General features: G+C 50.2%; 1 protein-coding gene and 1 long non-coding RNA gene across 9 annotated transcripts in view; one reads left to right on the forward strand and one right to left on the reverse strand.

Annotated features, from left to right (window-relative positions):
* Window positions 1-908: 908 nt before the first annotated feature.
* Window positions 909-4,562, reverse strand: LOC140429604 (uncharacterized). The gene is made up of 2 exons (XR_011949135.1): window positions 4,261-4,562; window positions 909-1,274 (listed from the first exon to the last, which is right to left on the reverse strand). It is a non-coding gene; the product is annotated as an uncharacterized lncRNA (long non-coding RNA).
* A 498-nt stretch (window positions 4,563-5,060) lies between these two features.
* Window positions 5,061-17,470, forward strand: part of smpd4 (sphingomyelin phosphodiesterase 4) — an 85,114-nt gene continuing 72,704 nt past the window's right edge. For 5 of the 8 annotated variants that reach the window (XM_072499426.1, XM_072499493.1, XM_072499463.1 and 2 more), the window contains exons 1-4: window positions 5,061-5,232; window positions 6,382-6,468; window positions 8,195-8,337; window positions 16,803-16,881. In XM_072499426.1, the coding sequence (XP_072355527.1) occupies window positions 5,074-5,232; window positions 6,382-6,468; window positions 8,195-8,337; window positions 16,803-16,881 (468 nt within the window). In that variant the 5' untranslated portion in view covers window positions 5,061-5,073. The remainder of the gene's footprint in view (window positions 5,233-6,381; window positions 6,469-8,194; window positions 8,338-16,802; window positions 16,882-17,470) is intronic. The other 3 variants (XM_072499434.1, XM_072499454.1, XM_072499483.1) reach the window with 1 other exon arrangement.

The raw sequence follows: 17,470 nt of genomic DNA on the forward strand, positions 1-17,470 counted from the left end.
CTATCAACAATTTTGACAGGGTAAAGGATATTTTGTTTTGGGCAGCACGGTGGCGCAGGGGTTAGTGCTGTTGCCTCACGGCGCCGAGGTCCAAGATTCGATCCCGGCTCTGGGTCACTGTCCGTGTGGAGTTTGCACAGTTTCCCCATGTTTGTGTGGGTTTCACTCCCACAACCCAAAGATGTGCAGGGTAGGTGGATTGGCCATGTTAAATTGCCCTTAATTAGAAAAAAAAATGAATTGGGTAATTTAATAAATACATTTTTAAAATTCCACTAGTTGGTATGGTTGTGGCTGGGCGGTTATAATTTCAAGATGGTCAGCAAAAGAGCTAGGAGTGAGATGAGGATAAACCTCTTTACTGAGTTGTTGGGAGTTTGGAATGCACTGCCTGAGAGAGTGGTGGAGGCACATTCCATAGGTTTCAAAAGAGAGCTGGATATATATTTGAAAGTGATGAATTTAGAGGGCTACGGAGATAGGGCTGGGCAATGGGTCTAACTGTTGCTCTTTTGGGAGCCACTGAAGACACGATGGGCCAAATGGCCTCCTTCTGTGCTGTAAATAACAAACAAACACAGCAGACAAGTAAGAATGAGAAGGAATGTTTCAGTTCAGTGATGAAATAAGCAAAAAAAAAATCTACAATTTGAATAACCACACAAGTGGATGTTTGTTTAAATCACTTGGTGTATATTACTGTTGGGCCTTCAGGAAAGCATAGAGCGCGTATTGAAATCTTCGAGGAAGATCGATGGCATTTCTCTGTCCAGACAAGAGCCTCCGAAGTCCATAGCTGAGAATAGTTACTATTTCAGAAGCTGATGGGAGAACACGACAAGCGATACGACATTCAAATCAATAAGTGTGGGTGCTCTGTAGTCCAAGGGTGCAAACACACTGCATCCACCGTTATTCAAAACCCTGTTTATTCACCTCAATTCCTCCATCAACATCCGCCTCCCCAAGAATTCTGTTGCTAATTCCGACTAAGTCACGTTTCACGACATTTGAAAGCAGAGATGAAAACGCTTACTAATGGAGAAGTGAATAACCGCCCTGAGTCAGACAAGAAATGGTAACAAGTTAGATATGCTGGCCCATCATAATGGTATTGTACAGCAACTTGCATTTTGCAAGTTGAACTTTAAGGGATTTAAAAAGTCACTCCCTTTATTGGAGACCTGCTAAAATCTTCAGTCACCTCACACCTACAACCATGCTGGTCCTCCGCTTTCGTCAAAGTTGATTCTCCAGTTCAGACAGTCGGGGACCTGAAAAATGCGAGAATGAATGTGCAATGATTGCCATGAAGGAAGTGCCGTGAGCTATTAATGTTCAAGGTGCTGTTGTGGCTTTATAAACACTTAAATCAGATGGAAGTAAATTTCAACAAACACTTGATCAAAACCTTCGTGAGAATACAAGGTGCAACATTTCTAGTGTTTGGACTGTAGTCAAGTTCTAAATCTAACTTTGGCCAAAAGAACCATTTGAGCCATGTTCACTTGCTAGTGCACCTGAATGAAAAGAGCACAGAGGTTATATGGTCGTGTAACTGGGTGTTGCATTTGATCTGCCCGCTTGTTGAGTCAGCTGGAGCATCCTCACGGATTCTATGGTATCTTTGCGAGTCCATCATGAACTTAGAGAGTTCCTGCAAGACACCTCAGAAAAACTAATAAAGACTTCCCTGACAGATCGACTCATATCATATATTACACGTTCTTCACCGAGGCACGACAGTCATCCTTTCAGACAGTTCAAAACGTTTTTCAATCTTCCAAAGCAAAAGGTTATAGTATAGATGGAAATTCTACTGGTATGCTAACCATCAACTAAATCCAACATAGGACCCTATCCTCCTGCTGTCCATGGGATCATGGTGCTGTTGTTTCTGAGATCTTGATTCATGAAATAAATCCAAATCCTGTTCAGCCATTGATTGGTTGATCCTCAGTGTAGTAACAGGGCTAAAAGTTCCCATTGCGCACAAAATACTGATGAGACAAATTCTTGCTCTCGGACCATTGAGTCCCTGAGATAAGTGGGTTTTTTTTAAAACTGATTAAATACATTGTCAACAATGTATTACAGAACACCAATGCATGAGTCAAATATCACCAGCTGCTCCAACACCATTCTATTGGAACTTACCCTCACACAGACATTGCCAGGATCACCTGTTCTGGATAGAATCGCCACTTCCACCCCAGCTGAACAAAGCCATCAGTGAATGAATGAGCAAAACTGAAGGCAGGGACTGAGAAAACTGCTGAGTTCAAATGGAGAAGAAATCAATGCCAGGATGGGAGTAGGAAGGGAAAAGGAAGGTTATGAGGGTAGTGGAGAATGAAGCATTTTAGATATTATTGGGTGGCTCTGCATTGTGAAAGTTGGGGTGAATAAAACTGCCATTTGGCTGGAGGAAGATAAATTCCGGTTTGGATGGGGTGGAGGCGGGTGAAGAGTGACAGGTTTAAAGGAGAAGGGGGGTGAGAATAAGGAGATAATTGTCAGCTTGAACCAGGAGGGGTGGAGAAGTGTCCCTATGACAGGATCGATTGCATTGCAATGTTCATAAACTGGGTCTAAAGACAGTGGACTGTGCTTGTGAATTGAAGTGCTGAAGTCAGCCTTAGATGTGGCTAACTATTGACAAACTCAGATGATAATGTGGTTGGCCAGTTAAATATTGAAATAAAGCCCAGACGAGATATATCCCAGGCTGCTGTGTGAGGAGAGGAGATTGCAGGGCCTCGGACGTTAATTTTCCAATCCTCTCCTGGACACAGGAGAGGTGCCAGAGGACAGGTAATGTGGTACCATTATTCAAGAAGGGAAGTAGGGATAAACCAGATAATTACAGGCCAGTGAATCTAACACCAGTGGTCAGGAAATTATTGGAAAAACTTCGGAGGCACAAAATTAATCTCCACTTGGAGAGGCAAGGATTAATCAAGCAGTCGGGAGATTGTGTCCAGTAAATTTGATTTAATTTTTCAATGAGATGACTGGGTGTGTGGGTGCGAGTAGTGAAATTGATGTAGTCAACATGGACTTCAGTAAGGCTTTTGACAAGGTCACACATGGGAGACTGATCAAGAACGTAACAGCCCATTTCACAAATTAGATCAAAAGTTGGCTTTGTGGCAGGAGTGATGGATGATGGTCATTTTTGTGACTTGAAACCTGTGTCCAGTGGTGTACCGCAGGGATCGGTGCTGGGTCTCTTGCTGTTTGTAGTGTACATTAACGATCTAGACGTGAATGTGCAGGGTATTATCAGTAGGTTTGCAGATGACACAGAAACTGGTGGCGTGGCAAATAGCGAGGAGAAATGCCTTAGATTACAGGACGACATAGTTAGGTGGACAGAACAGTGGCAAATGGAATTTAACCCTGAAAAGTGAGATGATAAATTTTGAGGGCACCAACAAGGCATGGGAATACACAATGAACAGTAGGGCACTATGGAGTACAGAGGAACCTTGATGTGCATGCCTATAGACCCCGTAAGGCAGCAGGACAGGTAAATAAGGCGGCTAAACACAGAATATAAGAGCAGGGAGGTTATGATAGAGCTGTAAAAAAAGACTCATTAGGCCACACCTAGAGTAAGTGTGTAATTCTGGTCGTCACACTATAGGAAGGATGTGATTGCATTAGCGAGGGCGCAGCGAAGATTCACCAGGACGTTGCATGGCCTGGAGTATTTCAGCTACAATGAGGCTGGTTAGGCAGAGGTTGGTTTTCTTTGAGCAGAGGGCTGAGGGACCCAATTGAGGTGTGTAAAATTATGAGGGACATAGATAGGTTAAATAGGAAGTAACTTTGCCCCTTCATGGAGGGGTCAATAACCAGGGGGGCATAGATTTAAAGCAATTGGCAGGAGATTCAGAACTCATTGCCATAAGGGTGGTGGAGGTGGGAACCCTCACAACATTTAAGAAGCATTTAGATGAGCACTTGAAACACCACAGCACACAAGACTACGGACCAAGTGCTGAAAAATGAGATTAGAGTATAGGTACTTGATGGCAGCACAGACACAATGTGCTATAAAACTCTATGACTAAGACTTGTATTTTACTTCTTCAAATTAAATGCAAAATCAATTACTTGTAAAGTCTAACATGCCTATTAACAACATTTTTTTAAATTACATTTTCTTTTGAGCCACCATCAATGTTTTTTGTCCAAAGATGGGCATTCCCCCTGCTGACTTTGCTGTATGTGTGGTGTATACGGTGTTTCTACCTGCTCCGTGTCCATGGTGCTTTCTGAGTTGTCAGCTCTTTGGGAGACTCTACGCTGCCAGGAAACACAGTCCAGCACCCATTGCCTATACTCATTACCGCAGGTCACCTCGAGACACTCCGATCAACACTCTCTACCTCAGCTCGACTACACTGGCCTCCCCGCACTCTGCTCCAGTCTGTAGTTACCGCGCTGCCAGGTAGCCTGAGGCAGACTCAACACTGGCCTCCCCGCACTCTGCTCCAGTCTGTAGTTACCGCGCTGCCAGGCGGCCTTAGGCAGACTCAATGCCATCACCTCACTCCCACTCTCCCCGAGCCCGCGCTTTACCCACCCAATCAGAGGCTCGACTCGCCTCAACCCAGCTTCAGCCAATCAGTAGCACCCCGTAAACAAGATCAATCCAATCAGCGGCTCCCTCCCAGCTCGGACCAATCAACGGCCGGCTATCTCCCAGTGGGGTCCAATCGGCGGCCTCCTCCCATCGCGGTCCAATCAGCGGCTTCATCCCAGCGCCGTCCAATCATCGGCCGGCTCCCTCCCAGCGCGGTCCAATCGGCGGCTCCGTCCCAGCGCGACCCAATCAGCAGCCGGCTCCCTCCCAGCGCGAGCCAATCACCGGTCGGCTCGTTCGGGCTCTCTTTCCCTCTTCTCCAATCAGAAACTCCAATCACACCCACTCCCTCTTCCCCAATCACAACCTCGCTCTCAGATCGCCTCTCCTCCAACCAGCAGCGCAGCGTCATTCTCCCTCTCCTCCAATCCGGGCCCTCCCTAGCCTGTGGCACCTGACGTTGTTGGCGTCGCAGTTTGATGACGGGTGGCGGCGCGGCGCGGCGCGGCGGATTGAAGCTGGCGAGCGGCTCTTGGTTCTGGCAGGCGCCGCTGGGGAAGTTGTGCGGCCGCTTACGGGCCAAGCCCTGTGGGGAAAACATGGCGGCCTTGCCCATGCAGCAGCCCAGCTACCTGTTGGTGAGCCTGCTCACCTTACTTAAACCCTCCTTCCTCACCCCCACTTTAAACCATTCGTCCCCATTGTCAACTGGCTTTCACTATCAATGATGTGGAGATGCCGGCGTTGGACTGGGGTGAGCACAGTAAGAGGTCTTACAACACCAGGTTAAAGTCCAACAGGTGAATCACCTGAGGAAGGAGCTGCGCTCTGAAAGCTAGTGATTCGAAACGAACCTTTTGGACTTTAACCTGGTGTTGTAAGACTTTAAATATCAAAACACTGGGAGTGCTGGAAATCTGAAATCCAATAGAGCAACAACCAACAGGCATGGCAACATCTGTGTGCAGAGAGAGTGAGTTAACAGGCAGGGCAGTGACCAGGATGGGAAGGAGGGCTTCAGGGACCCGGGTCCGATTCCAGCCTTGGGCAACAATTTGCACATTCTACTCGTGTCTATATGGCTTTCCTCCCACAGTCCAAAGATACCCCGGTTAGGTGGATTGGCCATGTTAAATTGCTGCTTGTTGTTCAAAGATGTGCAGGATAGAAGGCGTAATGGTGTCACGGGGATAGGGTGCTCTTTCAGAGGATCGGTACAGACTTGATGGACTGAATGGCCAGCACTGCAGAAATTCTATGTTGGAAATGCGCTTGTGTGAAGTAGCTGGGAGGGTAGTGGGGAAATTCTGAGGGAGGGCCAGATGTGATCTCCAGGATCAGAGCGATGGTGATGCCAGGCTGGTCATAATGAGTGCGCTACGACTCAGCGCATCAACTCTGTTTCTCTCTCCACAGATGCTGCCAGGCCCCTGTGCTTTTACAGCACTTTCTGTTTCCATTCCAGAAAAATAAAACTGGGCCCAGAGAAAGCTGTGTTGCTCCTGCAGAGAGCCAGCACAGACTTTGTGGGCTGAATGGCCTTCCGTTGTGTGCGTTCTGCAATTCTAGTCCATGACATCTAATTTGGCTTTACTCGTACCCAAAGCTCTTTGCTTCGTTGTGTTGTAACTTCCTGGAATTAATTTCTTTTCTGCTCTTTGGTCCTTTTGAAACATCTTACAAACTGAATTTCTCACTCACTGGGCTTTTTAACCCTCCAGTTTCTGGTGATATTCATGACTCATCTTTTTCAGCAAGTAAAGAAATCAAATGTTTTCTTTTTACAGGCTCTTCTTAAAGCAGATGGTGCGAACAAGCCTCTGTTTCAGAGATGTTACGAATTGTCCAAAGTGGTAGACGATTATTCTCCCAAGGTATGAAGCCACTGTGTTTACCTTGTTTTGTTTTAATGCCAACTTGCAATGACTAACATGAGTTTTACAGTACTTTTGTTTATAATGTCCACCATGGGGAAATAGCTGGACCTGATCCATGCTTCCTCTTCCCTCACAGGTCATAAGCGCACTTCCTGGAATGCGCAGTCAGTTGTAGAGAAGTGTTGCAATTGTATAGGATGTTGGTGAGACCACACCTGCAGTATTGTGTCCAGATTTGGTCTCCCATGTTTGGATAAGGATGTGGTGGCATTGGAGGCAGTTCAGAGGAGATTCGCCAGATTGATTCTGATGTTGAAAGGATTGAAGTATGAGAAGAGATTCAACAGTTTAGGCTTCTATTTGCTGGAGTTTAGCAGGATGAGGGGAAACCGATGGAGGTATATAAAATACTAAAATGTATTGATGAAGTAAACGTACACCAAATGTTCCCCCTTTTGGGGCAATCTAGAATGACAGGTCACAGAAATCGGTTGAGAGGTGATAGATTTAGAACTTGAGATGAGGAGGAACTACTCGCAGAGGGTGGTGAATTTATGGAACTCACTGCCCCATAGTGCGGTGGAATCTGAATCATTAATTGTTTCAAGAAGGAGATAGATATATTTCTGATTTTAAAACGGGTTAAAGGGATATGGGGAACAGGCAGGGAGGTGGACATGAAACCAGGAAGCAATCACCCATGATCTGATTGAATGGCGGAGTAGGCCCGAGGAGCTGAATTGCCTACTTCTGCTTCTTGTTTCTATGTAGTACCCTCTTTGCTGCCCTTGCTGAGAACCAATGGGAAAGAAAGTGGATAACCTGAGCCCCCAACACTGGAGGAATGGTCTCGGAATGAGGGGTTAACTATTTTAAGGCAGATGAGAAATCTCTTCGCCCAAATGTGTTGTGAATCCTTGAAATTCGCTAACTCCAAGAGCTTTGGATGCTGAGCTTCTGAGCATATTCAAAACAGAGACTTGACAGATTTTTGGCCATTAACGATAACTGAGCTGGTTTAGCTCAGTGGGCTAGACTGCTGGTTTGTGATGTAGATCAAGGCCAGCAGCGTGGGTTCAATTCCCGTGCCAGCTTACCCGAACAGGCGCTGGAATGTGGTGACTCGGGGCTTCATACTTGTGACAACAAATGGTTATTATTATTAAGAAGATTTTTGGGCATTAACAATGTGAGGATGGTGCTGAGGAGTTGATGTCGAAGATTAGCCATGATACTGCTGAATGGTGGTGTAGGTCCGACAGGCCAAATGGCCGCCTCCTGCTCCCATCTGTAATGTTCTTGTGCATTTCAGGGAAACCCTTTTATTTTACAGTATGCTTTTAGCCTCTTTAACAACATTTAGCTATTGAGCTGCTTTGTGAACCTGCTTTATATGGGTGGCACGGTAGCACAGTGGTTAGCACTATTCCTCCATAGTACAAGGGACCCAGGTTCAATTCCCAGCTCGGGTCACTGTCTGTGCGGAGTCTGCACGTTTTCCCCGTGTCTGCGTGGGTTTCCTCCGGGTGCTCCGGCTTCCTCCCACAAGTCCCAAAAGACGTGCTTGTTAGGTGAGTTGGACATTCTGAATTCTCCCTCTGTGTACTCGGAACAGGATCCGAAATGTGGTGACTAGGGGACTTTCACAGTAACTTCATTGCAGTGTTAATGTAAGCCAACTTGTGACACTAGTAAAGGTGATTATTATTATATTTGTTTCCAGGAGCTCCATTTGATTTTCCCTTGGCTGATGGAGAGTGTGTTTGGTAACCAGGATGGCAGTGTTCCTGGTTGGAACATGCGGTATTTGCAGGCTCGCACAAGTCCAACCGAATACACTGCAGTGGTTGATTTCTTGGATCCCAGGTAGGCATCTCGATTTCTTCTGGACGGGAAAGGATAGAGCTGGGTTTTAAATCCCAGGAGCCGGAATTAAAGTAGTTAACCTTGTTGCATACTGTCTATTTCTCTAGCTGCTTGGTTAGTGATGCCTGACTCCATCAGGAGGTTAAAGCAGGGTCGGCACGGTGGCTCAGTGGTTAGTACCTCAAGGCGCCGAGGTCCTAGGTTTGATACTGGCCCCGGGTCACTGTCCATGTGGAGTTTGCACATTCTCCCTGTGTCTGTGTGTGTTTCACCCCCACAACCCAAAGATGTGCAGGTTGGATTGACCAGGCTAAATTGCCCCTTAATTGGAAAATAAATAATTGGGCATTCTAATTTTTTTTTAAAGGATGTTAAAGCAGCAGCGCTCTCGGCTTGTGATCTCTGTGCGGTTTGAGCGCAACTCTTGCCTCTGACTTGCCAAATCATCCCTCCTTCACCAATGTCCTTTCAGCCCCACACAGATTAAGTGAATGTCTTCTCCATTTAATGTCTGTAAGAATGCTATGTAATAAAAACTGCGGCTGGCCTCCACTCCTTGGGGCTGCAAGTAAAGTCGCCATGGTCACAGGTGACCATAGGCTGCTTTCCCCTTCTGGGGGGGGAGAGCTGACAGGTGGTGAGTTAACCTGATGATCATCACACTTCAGACAAGGGCAAGGTTCAGAAGGCGGGGCCTTAACGTATGCTCTCAGCTGGTATGGGAATTGAACCTGCGCTGTTGGCCTCGCTCTGCATCACAAACCAGCTGTCCAGCCAACTGAACTACAGCACTGAAGTACCTACACTGTCGTTCTTGCTCAGAAGCACCACAGAATGGCTTGTTTTCTAAAGGCGAACCTTCGCACTATTTAACATGGCTCTGCCTGACCTGGGAGTGTCTGATGGTGAAGCAAGGTGGACAGAGTCTTTGATATAATGCTGTGTTAACTTTTATTTCTGAAGACAACACGCAGACCAAAGCCACGAATAAAGAAAAGCTCTCACATCTGCAGTGACTTTCTCAAAGCCAGGGGGCTGTATTCTCCGTTTCTGAGGCTAAGTGCTGACGCCGACGCAGAATTCATGGACGTTCTCAACAGCAAAACTGGCGCCACACCTGATTCCGATTCCGCTACCGTTAAGGGGCTAGCACCAGCGCCACACGGAACACAATCGATTTTCATAAGAAATGGTGCCGGTTTCGTGATTGACACTTAAGGTTATCAAGCTACAGCCACATATACACACTTCATTCCCCCCACACCATACCAGCCAACAAGATGGCAGCGAGGAGAGCAGCCGCAAGGTTCACGGACGCCGAGTTGGAGACCCTCCTAAACACAGTGGAGGAGGAGAGGATGACCCTGTACCTCTGCCCGAGAAGGAGACTGCCAGCGCTGCTGTTCGCTTTGCCTGGGCGCAGTTGGCAGAGGCGGCCAGCACCATGGGCAACATTGTCCAGACCGGGCAGCAGTGCCGCAAAAAAGTGCACGACCTCAGGGCGGCCAGGGTGCGTAGGCACTCCCGCCCCCAGCCAGTGCCACAACCAGAGACCCCCAGTGAGCTGAGCAGTTCGGATGGCACCACTCTGCCCGCAACTCAGGAGACTACGGAGCATGAGTCAGAGTATGTCACTGACTTTCCATCACAGCTGTCTCCAACACCCTCCGCCACCCCAGAGGCACTCACCTCGGTTGGGCACTTTAGTGAAGAGGCTCCTGGGACACTCTCTGGTGCGCACCACACAGTGATCCAATACAACAGGTGGAGGTAGGAACACCCGAAGTGTGGACAGTCAAAAGGGCAGGCAGACCACAGGAACCAGCTGCCGTCCAGGCTGGTTTTGGGCTTCTGGAACGGATAGTCCCATCGACCATGGAGATGCAGTCGCAGAGCCAGGGACTATATGAGGAGTTGTTGCCGAGCATCCAGCACCTGCAGGCACAGGTGGAGGAGTCCAACCGTGTGCAGCAGGAGGGGGTGCCGACAATGCGTGCCACCCAGGCCAACACTGCACGGGTGGCATCCGCGATGGAGGCATTATTGGGGGCGAGAGTTTTGGCTATGGATCAGAGTGCCCCAGGCTTGGGGCACTCTGTTCAGGCACTGACCGAGGCCCTTGGCAAGGTTACCGTCTCTCAGGCAACCATGTGCTACAGCCACCTGGACATTGCAGCGGTGTCTCTAGAGTTGAGAACATTGGTGGCATGGCCCAGGCGCTGGCTGATGTGGCACAGGCGCAGATGGAGGTGACCCAGGCCCAGAGGGTGGTGGCACAGCCAGTGGGTGATGTGGCGCAGTGTCAGGGGGATATGGTCCACTCCTTGTGCTCATGGCAGCGGGAGACCAGAGCGGGCCTCCAGGACTGGCAGGGCCAGGTGGCAGGGGAGCTTCAGGAGATGGCTCCAATTGCACCTCCGTCCCTTGGAGGAGGTGATGGGGCCCGTGCCGGTGACTCCTGCTGGGGAGGTGCCGGAACACCGCAGCACCTCGGACTCCCAGGTGGGAGGAACAGGGCGGCACCATGCCACCTGGGACACCCGAGCAGCAGCCGGGCCCATCCAGGCCCGGTCGCCCCATAAGACGCCCGCCAACAGGGACAGGGTGGGAATCATAGGCCGCCTCCACTCTGCAGTACTGTCTGGGGATCCACCTAGACATAGCGTTCGGGCCAGGAAGGCCAGAAAGTTAGACACCAGTTAAGTTGACACGGGTGCAGGTTCAGTTTAGGTATAGGGGCTAGGGCACGTATCTGTAAATATTTGTACACCTGTTACCACTGTACAACCGTCTTGGTGCTCTGTCAGATGGGTATGAGGGATGGGCTGGCCAGTGGGGGGAGGGGGAGAACGTTGTGGGTAGCCCAGGCTCCCCGCACCCCTCCCCCAACCGTCCCCACCATCGTCACCCCTGATAACCGATGGGACCATGTGATGGAATGGCCAGCTCGCATGCAGGGTTCACCCAGGTGAACAATGGAGAGTGCCCAGGAGTTGGGCAGTAGCATATGATGCGGAACAGAGCAGGTTGTCATCATCCTCCATCCCATGGACCATACCCGCTGTTAGTAACACCCAGGGCCCACACCCCATAGTGTGGCAGGTATGAAAGACTGGGGAGGGGGTGGGGCAGTATGGGGGAGGGATGCAGTGTCCTTGCCCCAGGCCAGTTCCGCCCTTCCTCCCCATGCCACCACATCCTTCCTCAAGTAAGGAGACTAAAACTTGTCACACTACTCCAGATGTGGTCTCACCAACACTGTATACAATTACAACAACCCGTCTCTACTTTTATACTCCAGTCCTTTTGCAATAAACGCTAATACTCTATTTGCCTTTTTAATTACATGCTGTATCTGCATACCGACTTTCCGTGATTCATGAACAAAGACACCCAGATCCTCTGCCCAGATGCATTTTGAATCTGCCTTCCATTTAGATAATAATTTGCCTTTCTATATTTTCGCCCAAAATGGATAACCTCACACTTAACTACATTAAATGCATCTGCCAAATGTTGGCCCATTCTCCTAGCCTATCTCTATCTAGCTATAAAATCTTTTATTTCCTCTTCACTGCCTGCTCTACCACCTATTTTAGTATCATCTGTAAATGTTGCTATGTTACACCCTGTCCCTGCTTGCAATTATATAGATTGTGAACAGTTGAGGACCGAGGACTGACCCCTGCGGCACCCCACTAGTTACAGTTCGCCAACCAGAGAAGGACCCATTTATCCCGACCCTCTGCTTTCTGTCAGTTATAGAAGCATATCATTTACAATGTAGAAGGAGACAATTCGGCCAATCGAGTCTGCACCGGCCCTTGGAAAAAGCGCCCTACTTAAGCCCACGCCTCCACCCTAACCCCGTAATCCAGTAACACAACCTAATCTTTTTGGACACTTAAGGGGCAATTTAACAATTCACCTAACCTGCACATCTTTGGACTGTGGGAGGAAACCGGAGCACCCGGAGAAAACCCGTGCAGACTCCACATTAAACACACACAATCACAGGGGAACCCACAGCAGGTCATTCGGCATCTGAGGAGCAGGAGACGCTCATCAGACTAATCTGATTGGCTTTCTCAGTCACAGTAAGTTACTGAGTAGTTTGTTCCCAATAATTTGATCATTGAGACAAGCCCAGCTTTCAAATACATTGTGTTAATTTCATTTCATAGACAATTTCATTGAATTTACAGTGCTGAAGGAGGCCATTCGACCCATCGAGTCTGCACCGGCCCTTGGAAAGAGCACCCACCCTATCCCCACACCTCCACCCTATCCCCACACCTCCACCCTATCCCCACACCTCCACCCTATCCCCACACCTCCACCCTATCCCCACACCTCCACCCTATCCCCTCACCTCCACCCCCACACCTCCACCCTATCCCCACACCTCCACCCTATCCCCACACCTCCACCCTATCCCCACACCTCCACCCTATCCCCACACCTCCACCCTATCCCCACACCTCCACCCTATCCCCACACCTCCACCCTAACCCCACACCTCCACCCTAACCCCACACCTCCACCCTAACCCCACACCTCCACCCTATCCCCACACCTCCACCCTATCCCCACACCTCCACCCTATCCCCACACCTCCACCCTATCCCCACACCTCCACCCTATCCCCACACCTCCACCCTATCCCCACACCTCCACCCTATCCCCACACCTCCACCCTATCCCCACACCTCCACCCTATCCCCACACCTCCACCCTATCCCCACACCTCCACCCTATCCCCACACCTCCACCCTATCCCCACACCTCCACCCTATCCCCACACCTCCACCCTAACCCCACACCGCCACCCTAACCCCACACCGCCACCCTATCCCCACACCTCCACCCTATCCCCATAACCCCACCTGACCTTTTTTGGACACTAAGGGCAATTTATCCTGGCCAATCCACCTAACCTGCATATCTTTGGTCTGTGGGAGGAAACCGGAGCACCCGGAGGAAACCCATGCAGAGACGAGGAGGACGTGCAGACTCCGCACAGACAGTGACCCAAGCCGGGAATCGAACTTGGGACCCTGGAGCTGTGAAGCAACTATGCTAACCACTATGCTACCATCCTGCCCGTTGCCCCTGGAGTACGGAAACAATTAATCATAGACCTTATTAACCTCCCTTGCATTCACAGTGTGTTAGTATGATGGGAACCTGGTGATGGTTATGAATCATTCACCCCTCCATCCAGTCAGGTGCAGAATATTTCTCCCGTCGTGTGTGTGGGGGCCAGGGTGTATCTGTAACTCAGGCCCCATTTTAAAGTCACACCAACCTTATTTGTGTTATACATTCCCCTTTATAAGACAAACTGTATATAAGCTTCTCATGCTGTACCTGCAACCTTGGAGTCATAGAGGTCTATAGCACAGAAAAGGCCATTTGGCCCATCACATCTGTGCCAGTCAAAAACAACTACTAAACTATTTTAATCCCATCTCCCAGCACTTGGCCCATAGCCTTGTCAGCCTTGGCATCACAAATGCACATCTAAATACTCTCTAAATGTGAGGATTTCTGCCTCCACCACCATTTCAAGGCAGCAAATTTCAAACTCCCACCACCCTCTGGGTGAAAAGGTTTTCCTCACATCCCCTCGAAACCTGCCCGTTACCTTAAATCTATGTCCTCTGTTCATTGATCCTTTCACCAAGGGGAACGGCTTCTTCCTGTCCACTCTATCTATGCCCCTCATAACTTTATGCATCTCAAACATGTACCCCTATGAGACAGAATTTTCAAGCACATTTGTCTGTCAGGGATATTCACTTGGGTAGCTTCTGACACATTGGTATAAAATTAGTTTTATTCCAATCCATTCTGCCCTCAAAATATTGGCATTTGCTGAAGAACAAAAACTGAACCTTGCGCATCTTTGGGAGAATTCCCTGTCCTGGGTCTTTGACAGGGCCCCCTGTCCTGGGTCTTTGGCAGGGCCCCCTGTCCTGGGTCTTTGACAGAACCCCCTGTCCTGGGTCTTTGACAGAACCCCCTGTCCTGGGTCTTTGACAGAACCCCCTGTCCTGGGTCTTTGACAGAACCCCCTGTCCTGGGTCTTTGACAGAACCCCCTGTCCTGGGTCTTTGACAGGGCCCCCTGTCCTGGGCCTTTGACAGAACCCCCTGCCCTGGGTCTTTGACAGTGCCCCCTGCCCTGGGTCTTTGACAGTGCCCCCTGTCCTGGGTCTTTGACAGAACCCCCTGCCCTGGGTCTTTGACAGGGCCCCCTGTCCTCGGTCTTTGACAGAACCCCGTGTCCTGGGTCTTTGACAGAACCCCCTGCCCTGGGTCTTTGACAGGGCCCCCTGCCCTGGGTCTTTGACAGAACCCCCTGCCCTGGGTCTTTGACAGTGCCCCCTGTCCTCGGTCTTTGACAGGGCCCCCTGTCCTGGGTCTTTGACAGTGCCCCCAGTCCTGGGTCTTTGACAGGGCCCCCAGTCCAGGGTCTTTGACAGGGTCCCCTGTCCTGGGTCTTTGACAGGGACCCCAGTCCTGGGTCTTTGACAGGGCCCCTGCATTGGGTCTTTGACAGTGCCCCCAGTCCTGGGTCTTTGACAGGGCCCCCTGTCCTCGGTCTTTGACAGTGCCCCCTGTCCTGGGTCTTTGACAGGGTCCCCTGTCCTGGGTCTTTGACAGGGTCCCCTGTCCTGGGTCTTTGACAGGGCCCCCAGTCCTGGGTCTTTGACAGGACCCCCAGTCCTGGGTCTTTGACAGGGCCCCCTGTCCTGGGTCTTTGACAGGGCCCCCTGTCCTGGGTCTTTGACAGAACCCCCTGTCCTGGGTCTTTGACAGAACCCCCTGTCCTGGGTCTTTGACAGAACCCCCTGTCCTGGGTCTTTGACAGAACCTCCTGTCCTGGGTCTTTGACCGGGCTCCCTGTCCTGGGCCTTTGACAGAACCCCATGTCCTGGGTCTTTGACAGGCCCCCCTGTCCTGCGTCTTTGACAGGCCCCCCTGTCCTGGGTCTTTGACAGAACCCCCTGTCCTGGGTCTTTGACAGAACCCCCTGTCCTGGGTCTTTGACAGAACCCCCTGTCCTGGGTCTTTGACCGGGCTCCCTGTCCTGGGCCTTTGACAGAACCCCATGTCCTGGGTCTTTGACAGGCCCCCCTGTCCTGCGTCTTTGACAGGCCCCCCTGTCCTGCGTCTTTGACAGGCCCCCCTGTCCTGGGTCTTTGACAGGGCCCCCTGTCCTGGGTCTTTGACAGGGCCCCCTGTCCTGGGTCTTTGACAGGGCCCCCTGTCCTGGGTCTTTGACAGGGTCCCCTGCCCTGGGTCTTTGACAGGGTCCCCTGCCCTGGGTCTTTGACAGGGTCCCCTGCCCTGGGTCTTTGACAGGGTCCCCTGTCCTGGGTCTTTGACAGGGTCCCCTGCCCTGGGTCTTTGACAGCGCCCCCTGCCCTGGGTCTTTGAAAGAACCCCCTGCCCTGGGTCTTTGACAGGGCCCCCTGCCCTGGGTCTTTGACAGTGCCCCCTGCCCTGGGTCTTTGACAGAACCCCCTGCCCTGGGTCTTTGACAGAACCCCCTGCCCTGGGTCTTTGACAGAACCCCCTGCCCTGGGTCTTTGACAGGGTCCCCTGCCCTGGGTCTTTGACAGGGTCCCCTGCCCTGGGTCTTTGACAGGGTCCCCTGCCCTGGGTCTTTGACAGGGTCCCCTGCCCTGGGTCTTTGACAGGGTCCCCTGCCCTGGGTCTTTGACAGGGTCCCCTGCCCTGGGTCTTTGACAGGGTCCCCTGCCCTGGGTCTTTGACAGGGTCCCCTGCCCTGGGTCTTTGACAGGGTCCCCTGCCCTGGGTCTTTGACAGAACCCCCTGTCCTGGGTCTTTGACAGGGTCCCCTGCCCTGGGTCTTTGACAGTGCCCCCTGCCCTGGGTCTTTGACAGAACCCCCTGCCCTGGGTCTTTGACAGGGCCCCCTGTCCTGGGTCTTTGACAGGGCCCCCTGTTCTGGATATGAATTTGTTGATACTGTGATCTGAGCCCTATTTAAATATTTGGCTGCTGATGTACAACTGTCTCTTTTGGGCAGTGTTTGCAGTTTAGCAATGTCATTCAAATATTTTACTGGTTATTTATCTCATTGCTGTTTGTGGAGTTTGTTCTGCACAAACTGACTGCTGCTCCCCTACAATGCAGCAGTAATGCCACTTCATGATATTTAACTGTGAAACATTTCAGATTTCCAATGGATGTGATGGGCACTGGAGAAAAGAGAAAGATGTGCATTTGTAGAGTGCTTTTTCCCACCACTGGACAGCTTGACGTGTTTTCTAGCCTATGAAGTGTGTTCACGCCGTCGTGTAGGAAGCACAGCAGCTAATGGCGCACAGCAAGCTCCCGGCTCCATTCGTGCAAGTTATTTATTTTAACTCTCCATCACCTCATTGCCTTTTTGACATGAATGAAAATTCCTTTTTTTTTTCTTGTATTTAGCAGTGGCTCGATGATGAAGCTAGTTTATAAACTGCAGGCTGAAGATTATAAATATGAATTCCCAATCTCCTATCTTCCTGTAAGTATGCAGAACTACAGTGAATACTTGTGCTGACTCGTATTGTGTTGAGATGCAGATTGTTAACATTTTAAACGCATTATGACATTTTAAATGATTATATAGTTACCATGTCAGGCAGAATGATGCACATTACAGAATAAGAATGTGTAGTTTAGGTGAGCTCTGAAGACCAAGAGGTTCCAGGTTCTACCAAACGATCAACTGAACTTTGTGCCAAGCAGTAAATCTGGGCTGAGGAAGAGCAGCTCTGCTCCTGACCGGCTATTCCTTTGGGAAGTGTGCTTGTATGGACACAACATGAAGTTATCCATCATCGCTATCAGGTCAAAATCTGGGAACGCTTTACTTAATGCCATCAATGGGAGCACCATCATCATGAGGAGTGGCACAGTGGTTAGCAGTGCTGCCTCACAGCGCCAGGGTCTTGGATTAATTTTGGCATTAGAGTCTGCACTTTCTCCCCAGGTCTGCATGGGTGTCCTCCGGGTACTCCAGCTTCCTCCCACAGTCCAAAGATGTGCGGATTAGGTGGATTGGCCATACTAAATTGCCCCTTAGTGTCCAAAGATGTGCAGGTTAGGTGGGG

This window comes from Scyliorhinus torazame, chromosome 1 (assembly GCF_047496885.1).
Source record: "Scyliorhinus torazame isolate Kashiwa2021f chromosome 1, sScyTor2.1, whole genome shotgun sequence".
NCBI classification, from domain to species: Eukaryota; Metazoa; Chordata; class Chondrichthyes; order Carcharhiniformes; family Scyliorhinidae; genus Scyliorhinus; species Scyliorhinus torazame.